The 17,106-nt window shown below is 43.4% G+C and overlaps 1 protein-coding gene across 1 annotated transcript in view; it reads right to left on the bottom strand.

The window, feature by feature from the left end:
• The window catches only part of CLVS1 (clavesin 1), a 162,643-nt gene that overhangs the window by 9,133 nt on the left and 136,404 nt on the right, over positions 1-17,106 (bottom strand). The window contains exon 4 of the mRNA XM_037058611.1: positions 14,708-14,943. Coding sequence (XP_036914506.1) covers positions 14,708-14,943 — 236 coding nt within the window. The remainder of the gene's footprint in view (positions 1-14,707; positions 14,944-17,106) is intronic.

Here is a 17,106-nt window from a genome sequence, read left to right as displayed (position 1 = left end):
AAAAAGATTTCAACTTTATTTGGATTTTTCTAGAATTGTTACCTATAGGACAGTGTCCCATCCCCATGGCTGGTTTTAATCAGAATCATCATCATCACTGACCACAGTCACCATTGACTGAGTACTTGCTACCTGCTGGGTTTTGCACTAAGTATTTGGCCTTCATTGTCCTTGTTTAATCCCCACGATACTCTCCTGAGGTTGGCATTGTTTTTTTTAATATAAATTTTATTTATTTGTGTTTACACAGAGGAAAAGGGAGGGAGAAAGGGAGCAAAACATCCATGTGTGGATGCCTCCCACATGCCCCACAGTGGGGACCTGGCCCACAACCCAGGCATGTGCCCTGACGGGGAATTGAAGTGGGAACCCTTTGGTTCTCAGGCTGGCACTCAATCCACTGAGCCACACCAGCCAGGGCTGAGCCTGGTATTGTTAATTCCATTTTGCAGATCGGGAAACAGCCTTAGAGAAATTAATTTATATAAGTTTCCACAGATAGTTGTGGAAGTAGAATCTAAACCCAACTATGACTCTAGAATCCACATTCTTAAACACTATGCTATACTGTGTAAGAAATATCTACAACTTGGTAAGAAACCAAAGGATGGTTAACCAAAGGATACACACACATGTATATATGTATGTATACATGCATGTGTATATATGTATGTGTATACATACATATATATCAGGAGTTGTTAATATTCAAGTTCTCAGAGAAGCACTTCTATTGTTATTGATTAATCCAATGGTTAATATAATTACCTATTATTTATTTAAAACTTTATTTTAAGCATAGTGAATGAAATTGGAAGAGAAATTGCAGAACTTCATTCACGGGGAAAAAAAGTGTCCTAAGAATTACAGGTTATGCAATCATACCTTCACCTATAATGACCAGTAGGGTATTTAATACTTCAAGCTTCTTTCTTTTAAATGTGTAACATTCATCCAAATTCCTGGGAACACCTCTGCAGAACTGTAGTCAGCCAACACAGGAAGTTGATTGGTGTGGAGAAAAGGAGCAGATTAGACCTAACTGAGATCGGAGCTCATCTGCCGGGAGACGAAGCAGCCCAGGGCCTTGGACTTGAGGAAGAAGGAATCAGGGAGGGAGCCGACAAAGGCCATGGTGGAAACTGGCAGCTGCAATTGGACATTTTGTTTGATTCATTTACACAGGAGTTTATTGCTGCTTATGAAACTGTGTATTCCTGTCATACTAATTCACAGCTTTGTACCTGTACAATAAGAGAGTATTACCATATTCTCCACCTGGCTGTGAGAGATACAAGATATACTAAAGCACTGAGAGTTCTCTGAAGGAGAAATGATTGAATTTAACAGGGTTTATCATTTTCCTAACATTTTCCTAACATTTTCCTATCATGTTCATCCCTGAGTATGAACATGAACAACTGACACTCTGCCTTGCCTGATAACAGAGACAGCCCATGCCTGCCCACTTGCAGAAAACCCAGGAAAAGACTGCAAACTTAGAGAATATATATGGAGCAGATTAATTGCAGTACAAAAGGATTCTTGATTTTACTGAGCAATTTACCAAAGAATTCCTTTAGGCACAGTGGGCCTAGTGCAACCAAAGTGTGGGAGAATTCAAGGTCATTAACTAGTGTATGTTGTACCCAAATCCTTCGTCAGAGCTCAGGGTATCAGAGGAAGTATGTAGATGTCTCATGGCCCAGTCTGTATCTGAACCGACGACTAGCCTTGGAGTCACTCCATAGCCTCTGTGTGTGTAGGTCTGCAAAGTTATGGGAAATGGAACGCAGAGCTCTGTTTACTTTGGTGTGGATTCAGGAGTTCTGATATGGTCAGAAGCAGTGTGAAATATCATATGTTTTTAACATGCAGGTATTTATGGAGAATCCCCGCCCCCTACCAATCAGAACTTGAAATAGGGACACAGCAAACGGCTGCAGGTCTTGCACATTCTGCTTTGAATGGAGTCATATTTCACCGGAATTAGACTGGCGCAGAGCTGTCGGTCAGTTTCAGGGCATCCTAATTGTGCATAATTATTCTCCTCCCCTTGAAGTTGGTGGTGTGCCGCTTGAGTGGAGGGACTCTGGTAAAACGAGAACATGATACTCTAAAGCAGGTAGAAAAATACTAGAAGCTGCCAACAGCTGAGAGAAAGAAGATGGCACATTCCCTTGGAGTTAAGAAAGGATAAGCTAGTGTTCTTGACCAAAACTACCTTTCATGGGCCTATTTTTTGAGTCAAATGACAATATGTTAATGGGTCTAAATTACATGTTAACGGATCTTCCTTTATTAGATTAGCCTGAATATCAATTTTTTTCTGAATGTCCATCGCTACTCAGATGGGGTTTAGGAACAGCAAGGACAGTATAATGAGGAAGTTGCTTTTCAACTGAGTCTTAGAGACAGGGTTAGAAGGGGGGGCTGGCAGGGCTGGGAACAGACTTCGTCCATGACGAAGGCGAATGCCCAAGAATAGGCCCTATAAACCTCTGTGAAAAGAAGGAGGGAAGGAGAGGAAGGAGAGAAGGAGGGAGGGAGAGAGGGAGGGAGGCACAAATAGTATAAGAACAGATATGACACAGGAGAAAGGACATCTGACCTGGAATAAAAAGAACCGAATTTACATTTTGCCTCCTGCTCCTTGAGGGTAAACCCTTTAAACCTCTGTGCACCTTACCCACTTTATTTGCAACATGGGAATAATGGCCCATTTGATCTAATTTGAATCGATTTTAAATGATTTATTTTTAAATTGTTTTTAATTCTCAAAACCTGGAAAACTCAGTTTTCAAAAGCACTCAGGACAAGTCTAGCAAACATCTGGTTCAGAACTGTGTGGAAGGGGCTAACAGTGACCAGGGAAGCAAATGGAAAGTTCTGGAAAATGGGACGTGCTAGGAAGCAAATGAATCAGGACATGACAGGAAGCAGATTCCTCCTGCTTTAGTGAGGGTGCACCTCCACTGAGATGAAGGATTACTATTATTCAATTTAGATCTTTGTTTTATTTTGGTTCCAGTTAAAGATACTAGCTGATTTTTAAAAATACACACACACAAAAAAAAACCCTTGTATTTCACAATACAGGTTGCGATCTATATTTAGTGGGTAGAATCAACAAGATTGGGAGGGGGGAGGTTATGAATTCAGCTTTGACCAGAGTTAATGTGAGGGATAACATAGCCTGCTGCATATATAGTTCTAAAGCTCAGAAGAGGATTCTGGAACTGCCATACACTAGGAACTCATAGGCATAAAAAAATACGAGCCACGGAAGGGAGAGTTCCAGGATGAGTGTTGGAAGCAGTAGAAGGTGTACAGGATGTGGTGTCCCTGAAGTCAAGGGGAGAGAGAGAGAGTTTCAGGAAGGATGAAGTGTCACCTCTTTTGACCTTCTCCCCAGTAACCACCTCCTCCAGAGTTCCAGGTCTTGGGGAACAGGAATGTTCTCCATCCAGCGACATGTGCCAAAGACTGCCAGTGACTCCTGAAACCTTTTCTTTACTCCTTACACCCACCTGGTCATGAGGTCTTGTTGATTTCACTCACTACACATTTTCAAGTCTGTCTTCTTTGCGCCATCGCGCTCACCTCTCTGTTCCCACTGCCATGATCTCGTGCCTGCACTCTTGCAGGAGCCCCCGTCTGTGTTCTCCTCCACTCCAGTCCATTCTTCTTGTGAGACGAGGTGAGCTTTTTAATAAGTGCATATTTCCGTGTGACCCCCTCCTAAAACTTTTCTATGAGTGCCCTTTGCTGATAGAACTCAATTCAGTATCTTTATGAAGATATACCTGGCCCTGCATACTTTCCCAGTCATTAATCTTACTTTCCACTCTCCTACCTCCTGGAAAACATGCAACTCCCTGGAACTGGTCCTGCCTCTCTGAATTCAGGGTGTTTGCTCCTACTTCTCTTCCTTTTACCTGGAAAATTCTTTTTCTCACCCTTCAAGCCTTAGCTTATGTGTAGCTTCCTCTGAGGAGTCCTTCCTGCCCATCACTTCACAGACTAGATCAGGATCCCCAATATACACCCTCGTGACACACTCTAATTTTCAAATCACTTGTGGTGATTGTGAAAGAGCTGCTGTACAGCAACGTATTTAAAGTCCATCTCTCTGAGTAGACTATGGACCAGAGAGCGGGAGCAGGATTCGCCCTGGGAACCACTGCAGCCTCAGCAGCTACCACTTGCACTCACCTCATTTAATCCTCACAGCACAAGAAACAGGCAGATCTATGACTACTTCCCATTAGAAAGAGAAAGCTACTCAGGTCACACCACAACTAATTTGCATCCAGACTCTGATTTCAGATCCTGGTCTCTTAAATACTCTCTATTCTACATTATATCTTGGTGCCCAGCAGGAACTCAATACATCTTTGTTAAATAAATAAATGAATACAATTTTCAAATACATAAGTATTATAAATGTTCAAAAGATGCAGTGAATGGAAATTCAGAAATTAGGAGAAACAATAAAATTAAGCAGTCAGTTATTGATAGCCCTAAAGACAATTTCAAATTCTAATTACAAAGATCATGTTACTGTCTTATTCCATTATAGGGGGTTGACAATAACTTCCTCATCACTCTACAAAGTACCTTGTTCCAACAGCACTTACTGTCATACAGTTTCTTCCTTTCTTCCTTCTTTCCTATCTCCCTTCTCCTTTCTCTCTCTCTCCCTATCTGCCTCCCCTATTTCTTCTTTCTTCAGAAAATATGCATTGAGTCTCTGTTATATAGTAGGAACTATGTGAGGTACAGGATATATATTGGTGAGTGAAACCACACAGTCCCTGCCCTCAGAGAGTACATAATCTATAGGAGGGTGATTTAATACATAAGTAGAACCCACAAATATACAATTATGAAATTGTGACCCCTATTTAAAAAGAAAGAGAATTCAGTAGTAGAGAATAGCAGAGTGGGGCGGAGGGGCTTAGCAGGATAGAGAGGGAGTGAATGGAGAAGCCACCATCTGATGGATAAAGAGTTGGCCGCAAGCGAGGCCAAGAGCATCCCAGAGCAGGGAAGAGGCCTGGCGCCTTGAGGGGGTGGATGGAAGCCGGTGTGGCCAGGGCATGCACTCCAGGAAGGCAGCCTTTATCTGATGCAGCAGACCAGAGGGAAGTCTTTGGTGGCTGTTAGGCAAAGGAGAGGCATCATTACAATTTTTAAAGATTGTACACAAGACCATATGGATAACAGTTTAGATTAGATGGATGTAGAGAAAAGAACATCACTATCAAAGACCAATAGAGATGTAAGTGTTATCCAAGGCAAAAAGGGGCAGGCTGAAACCAGGGTGGGGTGGTGAAGAGGAGGCCGGCTTGACAGATAAGAAGGAAGAGAGACAAAGGGGTCTATGTCACGAATGCCTCCTTCTGCTTGGCTTTACTTTCTGTGCCCTGTCCCTACCCTGCCTCACCACAGTCTGGGTGCAGGGCTCCAAAAATACAAAAGGCCCGATGTGGCCCTATGCATTAAAATAAGGGAAAAAAGGGAAATGATCAATGTAAATCTTACTTCTAACCCAGAATTCAAGGCATCTCCCTTTAAGCCACAGCGCCTAATTATTCCCTGCTTCTCTGTTAGGAGGTTGAGAATTTTAATTGTTTGGAGAAGCTTCCATTGGGTAAGAAATCAAAATTCTACAAAATGGAAGTCCTTATGTACAGCATTCGGGAAGAAAGCACTATTTATCGAGCTGTTCTTCTGCAGTGCTTTGCAGTGTACTTTCTCACCACTGCGGTGTTCTGTCATTCAACTCTTACAGTGACCCCTGAGGTTATATCCATTTAATAACTGAGGAAGCCAAGATGTGATAAGGTTGAGTGACTTGCCCAAGGACACATAACTAAAAAAAATCAGTAGAAGAAAATGACAAGGACCCGTGTTGAGCAAAATTGGAAAATAAAGACAGAGAGAGGAAAAGTGTAACCACCGTGTCAAAGTCACAAAGCATCAAGCAGCTATTTTTTTGTTATTGTTATTTAAGAAATATTAACAAATTCCTGTTAGGATCTGTGAAATACGATAGTGCCCAAAAATCTGCATAAAACACTGGGCCTTTAGGAATTACCCAAAAGGTCTTTGCTTCTAGAAGCAATGATGTCTCAGTCTCTAGTTGCCTGAGTAGGAATAACATCCCCAAATAAATAAGTTCCATTCTTTTTTACTGGAAAACCCTCACAAGACAATTAGGGATCAGCAGAGACTGGGTCTTTTATTAAGAAATGAGCACTAGGTAAATTTATTGAACATAACGTCCATATGGGACATCTGTTCCCAGGCCACACAATAAAACAGGACTTTTTTTACTTANCAGTTACTGATAGCCCTAAAGACAATTTCAAATTCTAATTACAAAGATCATGTTACTGTCTTATTCCATTATAGGGGGTTGACAATAACTTCCTCATCACTCTACAAAGTACCTTGTTCCAACAGCACTTACTGTCATACAGTTTCTTCCTTTCTTCCTTCTTTCCTATCTCCCTTCTCCTTTCTCTCTCTCTCCCTATCTGCCTCCCCTATTTCTTCTTTCTTCAGAAAATATGCATTGAGTCTCTGTTATATAGTAGGAACTATGTGAGGTACAGGATATATATTGGTGAGTGAAACCACACAGTCCCTGCCCTCAGAGAGTACATAATCTATAGGAGGGTGATTTAATACATAAGTAGAACCCACAAATATACAATTATGAAATTGTGACCCCTATTTAAAAAGAAAGAGAATTCAGTAGTAGAGAATAGCAGAGTGGGGCGGAGGGGCTTAGCAGGATAGAGAGGGAGTGAATGGAGAAGCCACCATCTGATGGATAAAGAGTTGGCCGCAAGCGAGGCCAAGAGCATCCCAGAGCAGGGAAGAGGCCTGGCGCCTTGAGGGGGTGGATGGAAGCCGGTGTGGCCAGGGCATGCACTCCAGGAAGGCAGCCTTTATCTGATGCAGCAGACCAGAGGGAAGTCTTTGGTGGCTGTTAGGCAAAGGAGAGGCATCATTACAATTTTTAAAGATTGTACACAAGACCATATGGATAACAGTTTAGATTAGATGGATGTAGAGAAAAGAACATCACTATCAAAGACCAATAGAGATGTAAGTGTTATCCAAGGCAAAAAGGGGCAGGCTGAAACCAGGGTGGGGTGGTGAAGAGGAGGCCGGCTTGACAGATAAGAAGGAAGAGAGACAAAGGGGTCTATGTCACGAATGCCTCCTTCTGCTTGGCTTTACTTTCTGTGCCCTGTCCCTACCCTGCCTCACCACAGTCTGGGTGCAGGGCTCCAAAAATACAAAAGGCCCGATGTGGCCCTATGCATTAAAATAAGGGAAAAAAGGGAAATGATCAATGTAAATCTTACTTCTAACCCAGAATTCAAGGCATCTCCCTTTAAGCCACAGCGCCTAATTATTCCCTGCTTCTCTGTTAGGAGGTTGAGAATTTTCATTGTTTGGAGAAGCTTCCATTGGGTAAGAAATCAAAATTCTACAGCCCTGGCTGGTGTAGCTCAGTGGATTGAGCGCGGGCCTGCGAACCAGAGGATCGAGGTTCGATTCCCAGTCAGGGCACATGCCTGGGTTGTAGTCCAGTTCCCTGCAGGCCAACTCCCAGCAGGGGGCGCACAAAAGGCAACCATACATTGATGTTTCTCTCCCTCTCTCCTTCCCCTCTAAAAGATAAATAATAATAAATAAAATCTTTAAAAAAAAAATTCTACAAAATGGAAGTCCTTATGTACAGGATTCGGGAAGAAAGCACTATTTATCAAGCTGTTCTTCTTCAGTGCTTTGCAGTGTACTTTCTCACCACTGTGGTGTTCTGTCATTCAACTCTTACAGTGACCCCTGAGGTTATATCCATTTAATAACTGAGGAAGCCAAGATGTGATAAGGTTGAGTGACTTGCCCAAGGACACATAACTGAAAAAAATCAGTAGAAGAAAATGACAAGGACCTGTCTTGAGTAAAATTGGAAAATAAAGACAGAGAGAGGAAAACTGTAACCACCATGTCAAAGTCACAAAGCATCAGCATGTAGGCAGGGTTTAGACGTGGTACATGGCACCTCCAAAGCCCACCCCGAAAAGCAGGGAGGCAAAGTACAGCAGGGCTCCCGGGCCAATCACCACAGTGACAGGAACACAGGAGTTTCCAGTGAGATGCTGGGAGCCCCGCAACACTCCCTATGACCTTGACACAGAGAATCACTTACTGTGGACACAGTAAGCCCAAATGCTCTCCACCACAAGGTTTGCCTAAATCTAAAAAGAAACTGTAATTGTGTATACAGACACCACCCCGGTTCTCAGAATGACACTGCAAAGAAATTTTTATCACATGCTCTGATCACTCAAGCTTGTGAAAGAGATTCACTGCTGGCTAGACCATTGGGAATACACAGCATCAGCATTATTGGAATCCAGCAAAATGTTTGTTTACTAACAGCAATATGCTCACAAGGAAGACATGTTCTTTGTTTTTCTTGCCTAGACTCCATCTCCCTTCCCTAGTACTTGCATCTGAACACGGTGCTTGGGAAAACAAGAGTCTCTCTCAGAACATGCACTGTGAGTAATCAGGCTGCTTGAATTTGAAACCGCACCCAGGCAGTTCACCCACGTGTGTTCGTTTCCCTCTAATTCAACCCAACTTCCACTTTGCCATGAGCTCAGAACAGTTTATCTCAGAATTTGTCATGTCATTCTTGAAAAAGAAGGGAAAACACTTTTCTAGTTCCGTTCATTTTCTGATTGACCAAATTCATGGCACTGACATCCTTTCCCTCTAATGCTCCGTGGCTGTGTGGGCTGCGAAAGGAGCCTCCTGGTGAAAGGAGATGATGGCTCCTTCATTTCGGCCACAGAAGACAAAGCTGCATCTCAGCCAGATACACAAGCAACGATGTGGCTAAGCAGCTGTTTTTTGTTATTGTTATTTAAGAAATATTAACAAATTCCTGTTAGGATCTGTGAAATACGATAGTACCCAAAATCTGCATAAAACACTGGGCCTTTAGGAATTACCCAAAAGGTCTTTGCTTCTAGAAGCAATGATATCTCAGTCTCTAGTTGCCTGAGTAGGAATAACATCCCAAAATAAATAAGTTCCATTCTTTTTTACAGGAAAACCCTCACAAGACAATTAGGGATCAGCAGAGACTGGGTCTTTTATTAAGAAATGAGCAATAGGTAAATTTATTGAACATAACATCCATATGGGACATCTGTTCCCAGGCCACACAATAAAACAGGACTTTTTTTTACTTAGAAGACGAGGGTCCTCCTGTTCTCACACTGTGACCCCTCATTCTTTCCGTATGGACTGTATTTCATGATGATGTACTGCTTCTGCCAGAAATGAGTAGCTATCCAGCAAATGCATACATTCGCCCTATCAAAAGAGGGCTACATGCATAAAGATCACCAAGGTCATGGCCAATTCTATTGACAGCAAAAAAACAGTTGAACTGACTTTTACCACCCAGGCAGGGACCGAGAAGGTACAGCAGCATGGCCTAAAATTTCTTTCTGGTTCAGAAATCTGAAATTGATCCAGGCTTTTCCCAATGTTCTCCCCACCATACCCCCTCCAAAAATATCAGATAGCTAACAATGTCTTTATGACACCTTCTCACTTCTTAGATATGTGGTCCAGGAGGGGTATTTAGGGAATATAAGGGTGAAGGCATTTGGTCAAAAAGACCAAAAGAAATCCCATCACGGTACGGCTGGACAAGACCCCAAAGCATTGGCCCCTTTGCTCACTGATGGCATAGGGTAGTAGGAATGACCAACAAGGGTGGACCTGAAAATTGGGGCCATTCTTTACTAGAAGCTGTAGAGGTGCAGCATGGGTTTTCTAGGCTTTTCTCTCACAAATAATTTTCTGGATCTCTAATAAGTACTCAATGTTTAATAAATAAATAAAAACAGCAGTGATTACATATACTCAGCCCAACTTTGTCTGTGGTCAGCTGCAACAAAATCTAACCCTGACCTTCCTGGTAATTACAAGAACTGAACATTTTGCCCATATGAATGGTGAAATGATGTAGCTTAAAAAAAAACACTTGGAAACAAATACCTTTAAATGTAAATACAAGAGTACACAAAAGGAGGTTTAGAGTTGTTTGCATGGAAATTAATACAGAATCAATAAATCATAGTACAAGAATAAACTGTTTCACTGTACTCACAAATGTAAGCCTACTTCTGCCCATCCCCGTACGTAACACAGGAAATGGAATCATTGTTATGGGAAACCGTCAACTGGGAAAGTCAGAAGGGATTCGTAGCCCAAATGTAATGTGTGTGCTCTTCTGCATGAGTGGTATAACACTGTCACTTTTTTTTACTGAGGTGTTTTACTGACACTGGTCTTTTGATTCCATGGAAGATGGGAGCCTGAGATCTCGGCATGGAGGAGATGCTCACTAAATATTTGCTGAAAGGATAAGGCATGGGTGGGCAAAATCACTGTTCCCTGTCAGGGATTCTGCACGTTAAACACCTCTGTGTGTGCCTTCAAAGGCACTCTGGGTCTGCTTTTCCTCGGAATGATTCCATTTGGCCTGGGTGGTGAGGCAGTCTCGCAGCTGGGTGTAATGATAACTCCATTGAGCTCACTTGCTGCACAAAGGAAGAAAAATGTGCTTTTGTGCCATTGTAATTTCCTGGCTTCTAGAAGGAGCCATGGCTCCACTATCATTGGGCTTGCAGTTTCTCTTTTAGTGCTTAGCCCTGAATGCTTACTTGGAAAAGTAATAGAAGGAATAGCTGGACTGCTGGAGACAATGGTAGGGGTCAGGACTATAGTTAATATCCATTCACAGGAAGTAGAAGCATTGTTCCAGAAGGCAGACCCAGGTCACCAGGCTCAGAATAAGGAGGCACTTCCTAGAGTCATGCCACAAGGGACACGCTGCCACATAAGTTGCCTTCCCATCTCTGGATGATGCAAACTGTGGCTGGATGAACAGCCTGTACCACAGAACTGACAATGGTATCAGGTGGGAAACAAGAAGTGACCTCTAAGGCCTTTTCCAATTCTGTGTTTGATTTTCCCATGTCCCTGTAGATTCAGAGGGATCAAAAGATGCTGTGAACGGTGCTTCCTCCATCCCTGTAATTTTCTTGGTCACTGCAGATTTCGTCAGTGAGGCACCTGATAGCAAGCACAGCCCAACAGCAGCGGTTGTCCCTCCTTGTCACTGCGGTACCAGTCCTCTCACTGTCCATCCTGCTGATGCCTCAAATACCCAAGCAAAGGGTCAAGGGTGTTGCAGCAAAGGCAGCAAGAGTAAGCAGGACACCTTGGTGGCCCCAGTAATGCTGTGAGATGTGTAGGCAACGTGGCATCCCTCTCATGCCCCTGCGCCTCCAAAACCCATGTCAGCTCTGAGTCCCTCCACGAGGCCTTCTCAAACATCTTCCTGGTTGAAATTAGTGGATGCTTCCTCAGAACACTGAGAAGGTCCTTACACCTCCTTTAAAGTACAATGCCTCTCCCGTTCTGTGGTGTCCTGCAGTTATTTGTGTGCAGGTCTTATCTCTACCAGGATCTTATAAGGCAGGATCCATGACAGCCTTGGGAAAGCCAGGGTAAATCAACTCTCCATTTGAGTGCTAATGATTTGGTTGAAGCAATTGGATAAATGCACCAAGGATGGATTTTGGAGATAGCATCTTTCATTAAACATGAATTCATACGTGGCAAGCATGCATAGCATACCCGCTGAGTGTTGGACACTGTTAGACTCTTGCAAAGATGTTAAGATGAAATAAGAAGTAGATAAAGATTTTACCCTCTCACCATAATAATGAAAGCCGTCACCTCCACTGACCCTCAATATCAACTCAGGGGTGAAACTTGGAGTCAGGATGTGTCTTGTCAAAGAGATGTAACTCTGTGCCTGGTCACCTGAACAGTGGCACATTCCTATTTTATACCACTTGACTTTGGAAGCTCAGACATAGATAAGAGTATGATGGCCTTATTTAAGACTCTAGAGGTCAGGCAGGGACAGGCTGCATAAGGTGTCATTGTCACCATAGAGGTGAGAGGGTTGGCACTAGAGCTGAGGATAGGCTGTATGAGGAAAAGCAGGCCGTATGCCTTATGTTACCGAGGACACGAACACGAGCATGGAGCCAGCCTGCGTTGGTCAGAATCCCAGCTTGGCCATTCACTTGCTGTGTGACCTTGGGTAGTTACCTAACCTCTCTGTGTCTGTTTCCTCATTTGTAAAATGGGAATAATGATCCTATCTTTCTCATGTAGTTGTGGTGAGGACTTAAAGACTTAACGATGTAGGTAAAGTGACCAAAAGAGTGTTAGTGGGGTGAGTTGAGTTGTTACAATTTTCATATTGAGCATCCCCCTGCCTGACAGTAAGTTGGAACCCAGACCAGACAATTTCACTCATACCATCAAGGTCAGTCCCTTCACTGTAGAGACACAAAATCAGCCTCTCGGACAATGAATGCATTTTCACAGGCTTCCAGTCCCAGAAGAGAGGCTTTCTAGGCATTTGAGTATAATATTTCCAGTGAAGCAGGAAATGCAGAGATGCTCCTCCTGGAGGCACTTTCTGGGTCTGGGACACCAACTTAAGCCCACTCGTCTGCCGGAGACCCCATCAGTGACACCCGCCTTCCCCAGACCTCTGCAGAATTCTGCCAGTCTTCTGCTGCTTCTGCACCCGCTCTGACCCTCCTGTGCCCACTGAGCCCTGTATCAGCACTCTGACGGCTGGTCATCTCCACTCCCTGCTGATTCCATGAGCCTTATCCAACTCAGACCTCAGTATGTCATTTCTCTGCTTCACTATGACTGATGGGGAAATCCAAATGGAAACAATGACGTAGAGTTGTCCCACCAAATGGATTATGATTAAACTAAAAGTTAGATAACATTAAGTACTTTTCAAGAGTTTGGGGAGGGAGAGTCTCACACATTCCTGGTGGGAGTGGCAATTAGTATGGTTGCTTTGGAGAGCCTCGAGGCAGTGTGGACTAAAATTAAAAATGCACACGCCCACTGCCCCAGCCACTTCCGGGCTCCAAGTCTACCCAGAAGTACTTTCCTGTGAGAACGAAGAGGCACGTCAAGGACATTCATGGAGCCTTGTGTGGAATGGAGAAGATTAAAGCCTAAATGTCTGCCAACAAAGAAATGGCTACTCTCATTGATTCATGTTCTGGAGCGCTATGTGCTATTGAAAGCATAAGCTAAGTCTAGATTTACTAACAGAAAAATGTTATATAACTATAGGTTATGGGATGGAGGATAGCCACCCAAAATCTGTATGTTTAAGTCCTAACCCTCAGGGCCTCAAACTGTCTACATTTGGATACAAAATCTTGAAACAGGTAATTAAGGGCAAGTGAGGTGGGCCCTAATCTAATATGATTGATGTCCCTATGAGAAGAGGGACGAACATGTGAAGACACAAGGAGAAGAGGGTCACCTGCAAGCCAAGAAGAGAGGCCTCAGAAGACACTAACCCTGCCAACACCTTGATCTTGGACTTGTGGCCTCCAGAACCAAGAGAAAATAAATTTTTGTTGTTTAAGAAACCTAGTCTGTGGCACTGTGGCACTGTAGCCCTAGCCAGTGAAGACACCGTACTGTATAGAAAATCGAGTGGAAGGGTCTGCCCCAGCCTGATAACAGCAGTTACCTATGGAGAGAGACTGGGATTAAGGAGAGTAGTTGAAGGAGAATGTAGCCTTAAAAATAAGGTTTTACTTTATACAATAAGACAGCACTCATATATTATTTGTATATCAATTTTTTAAAAAAATCCTCTTCCATGGCACGGTATGCAACATACTTCACCACCTGGATACAACAATCTCTGGAACTTTAGACCTGTCCACCATCATCCCCCACCCCCTCCTGCACACCTGTCTGCCCCACTAACCCCTGCACACCTGTCTGCCCCACTAACCCCTGCACACCTGTCTGCCACACTAACCCCTGCACACCTGTCTGCCACACTAACCCCTGCACACCTGTCTGCCCCATCTCTCTAATGCCTCTAAGCCTCTGACTGTCTCCTTCTGCTTGGAATGTCTTTCCCCCCCTTTTAAAGCCTGGGATGGTGATTTTCAGCCTTTAGAGCTCAGGTCGACCTCACCACTTTAAAAATAGGTTCCTGGAAGTCTGACTAGGCAGGTCTCCCCCAGGGCCACTTCTCCATTCTTTTGATGTTTTAATCTTATTTGTACTCCCAGTGTCTGATCAGTGTCTACAGCCAACTAAATGCTCAATAAATGGTTCCACGTACATGGATGTAGGGAGGTTTTCTAGCAGGTTGCTTTTCCATCCACTCTGTCTCAAAAGTCCAGCACCTCAGTCCATGTGTCTTTATATGGATAGACTCTGGTAGTCTATATGGATAGACTAATGTAACAGACTCCTTAGAAACTCAGGCTGTAACCATGGCAAAGTGAGGTCCTAGCCTTTCCAGGTTGTTTTTAACACAACAGGACAACAATATTTCTGGGTCATCCAAGCTCCATTTGCTTCCATATCTGATGAAATCAGCTAAGAATGTATTTATTGCAATTTTTTAAAGTTCTATGCCCATCAAAGTTTTCGATTACTTAACCCACAATAGGCCTAAATCAAAAATGCCCATTGACCTCTGACTGGGAGCCTCTGATGAACCAGGCCTTACCTCTTCATCGGCTTGGGTGAGCACTCCCTCTCCAGATTGGAGGATGTGTGTTTCACGTGCATCGCATTGTAGGAAGTGTGAGTATAGTCATTTTCGTCGCTGTAGTCAGGACCGAGTAATGTCCGCGCCCAAGTTCCCATGTCATAGGGAGGAAGGGTTCCTCCAAATTCCGAGGGCAAAAATTCAGGGTGTATTAGCTGGTGAAGGCTGTTTAAATTGTTCCCATGCAGGAAAATCTGGAAAGAAAGAAAATAGTTAGCGATTAAAAAATCCAAAACATATAACCGAGTATTTAAGCTAATACACTATTGAACAATGACAAATTGGATGTGCTGCTGTTGATTGCGGTGTTTAAAGAGGCATTCAGTTTTATGTCTATGGCTTCGCCTTTATGAAATGTTAATTTATTGCTCAGAAAAGGGGCCAATTTAATAGTCCTTAAAAGTGAAGTTCAGGAACAAATTGGGTATTATTTGGCCAGGGCCCAAAATTTACACAGATAGTCATCCCTAATGATCCCTGCTGGGGAAAAGAGCAGTGAGGTAGACCACCCACGCCCCCGCCATGCTTCCATGCACCTGTGCATTGCTCTCTTCCCTCCCCTGGAACATTCTCCACCCTGTGTACCTCCTCAATGCTCCCCATTATTCCCAGGCCCACAACAAGCAGCAGCTTCTTCCCAAGTCTCTCCCAGCGACACCTGCTTGCTCTGGTTCTCCAACTTCCTGCCCCCAATTAACTTCTTATTAGCTGCTGACTTCTATTTTTTTTTTTTTTTGGTGATTTGTTCATTTATGCCTTGCTGGACAAAAGGAAGAGAAAGATGCCCAGAGAAAAAGATGGTGTTTTCTTACTCTTCTAATATGCTCCTAGCTCCCAAGGTCACGTGGGCACAAGGTAAAAGTTCAAACAATTCTTAGTCAACAAAATTGACAAGTGTGGCCTGGGACTTTATTGTGGAATAGTATTGCAGCCACTTCCCAATCGTGTCTGGACCGAGGGCTAATCACCAAACAGGGTTGCAGCTTCTAAACATATAATGGATGGTGAGGGAAACTGGTCAAGCAGGGGAGAAAACACCCCCAAATTAGAAGTATTTTTATACAAATGCACAAAGTGGATAGATAAGCCACAGGCTGATAATTACCACTGCCTGCAATTTAGGAGTTGACTCCTGGAAGTGTATTTAAAGTACACCTGTGTAATGACATTTGTTTCCACACTTCTTCATGCTGCAGGCTCAATACACATAAGTATAGGGCCATCACAAATGTACACCCCCCCCAGTTAATTATTATGACTTGTACGTGTGATTTTCAGAAGATGTAAACACAGTACCATAACATACTATGTAAGTACTATATTGTATTATACTAACGGCATACTATATTACAGGATACCTTATTAATATATAATAAACACTTACTACCTTCTCCTGTTGTACTGGTTTTAACTTAAGATCTAATGGCATCATTTAAAGAAGAAGGGGAAAGAAGCTAAGTGCTAAAGTTCATCAGAAGAAAGCTGTAGCATTGCAGAAAACTGTATATTTTCTGACAGTGGATTGGGTGTGACCACATTTTAATACTAATTATTTCTTTTGAAGAAATTTACATGCTCTGGCTTTTGAGAAACACCTGACAGGAGGAACTGTAGTATTCAAAATGTAGAAAAGTTGGACCTAAACACCAGCCTGCTATTAAGAGCAAACATTTGTATCCACCTGCTCCACACCTCTGGTTCTTTGAAGGACAAGGAGAGCTTTGGAAACTGGCCCTTCCCCAGAGGTTCCATGGGACAGAGAAGCTCAACAGGAAGGACATTGGACATTCCACCTGTACAATTCTGTCCTGCACTCTGAGCTCCAGAAACTACCTTCTATGGCATAGTGCCAGATGTTGATTGTTTGGTGGGAGGAATTCTTGCTGGCTCCTTCCTGAGTAGAAGATGATGCCAGTGGGAAGCCTGAACTACATTGGAAACAGTCTAGAGCACATCTCTGTCCTTAGCACTATCCTGAGCCCCGGACTGATTGTAAAATGTCCCAGAATGTCTCTGCCTCCTGAGGTTGACTAGTCCTAATGCCCAATTCCACGTTTGTTTAGTGACAGCAGAATGACTCCTCCTGTACCCTAGTGCAGTGTTCCTAAGGACCTGGAAGCATCTGTGGTCTAGGAGGTAGGAACCTGAAGACTTGGGGGGGCGGCGCATGGCAGGGGGGTTCCCTCACATCATCAGGGGCCTCCATTAGAGGGGCACACTTAAGATGCTATAAGAATGCCCCTGGCCAGGTACCCTTCAGAGGTGTTGCTCCTGATCCAAGAAAGTAGCCAACATCAGAAAGCTTGAAAGAAGAGGGAGCTAAATGGTAAAAAAAAAAAAAAAAAATCACAGCCACT

Source organism: Sturnira hondurensis, unplaced genomic scaffold, assembly GCF_014824575.4.
Source record: "Sturnira hondurensis isolate 20B ecotype Veracruz unplaced genomic scaffold, ASM1482457v3 Scaffold0010128, whole genome shotgun sequence".
Taxonomy (NCBI): Eukaryota; Metazoa; Chordata; class Mammalia; order Chiroptera; family Phyllostomidae; genus Sturnira; species Sturnira hondurensis.
This window is presented reverse-complemented; position numbering and strand designations above follow the sequence as displayed.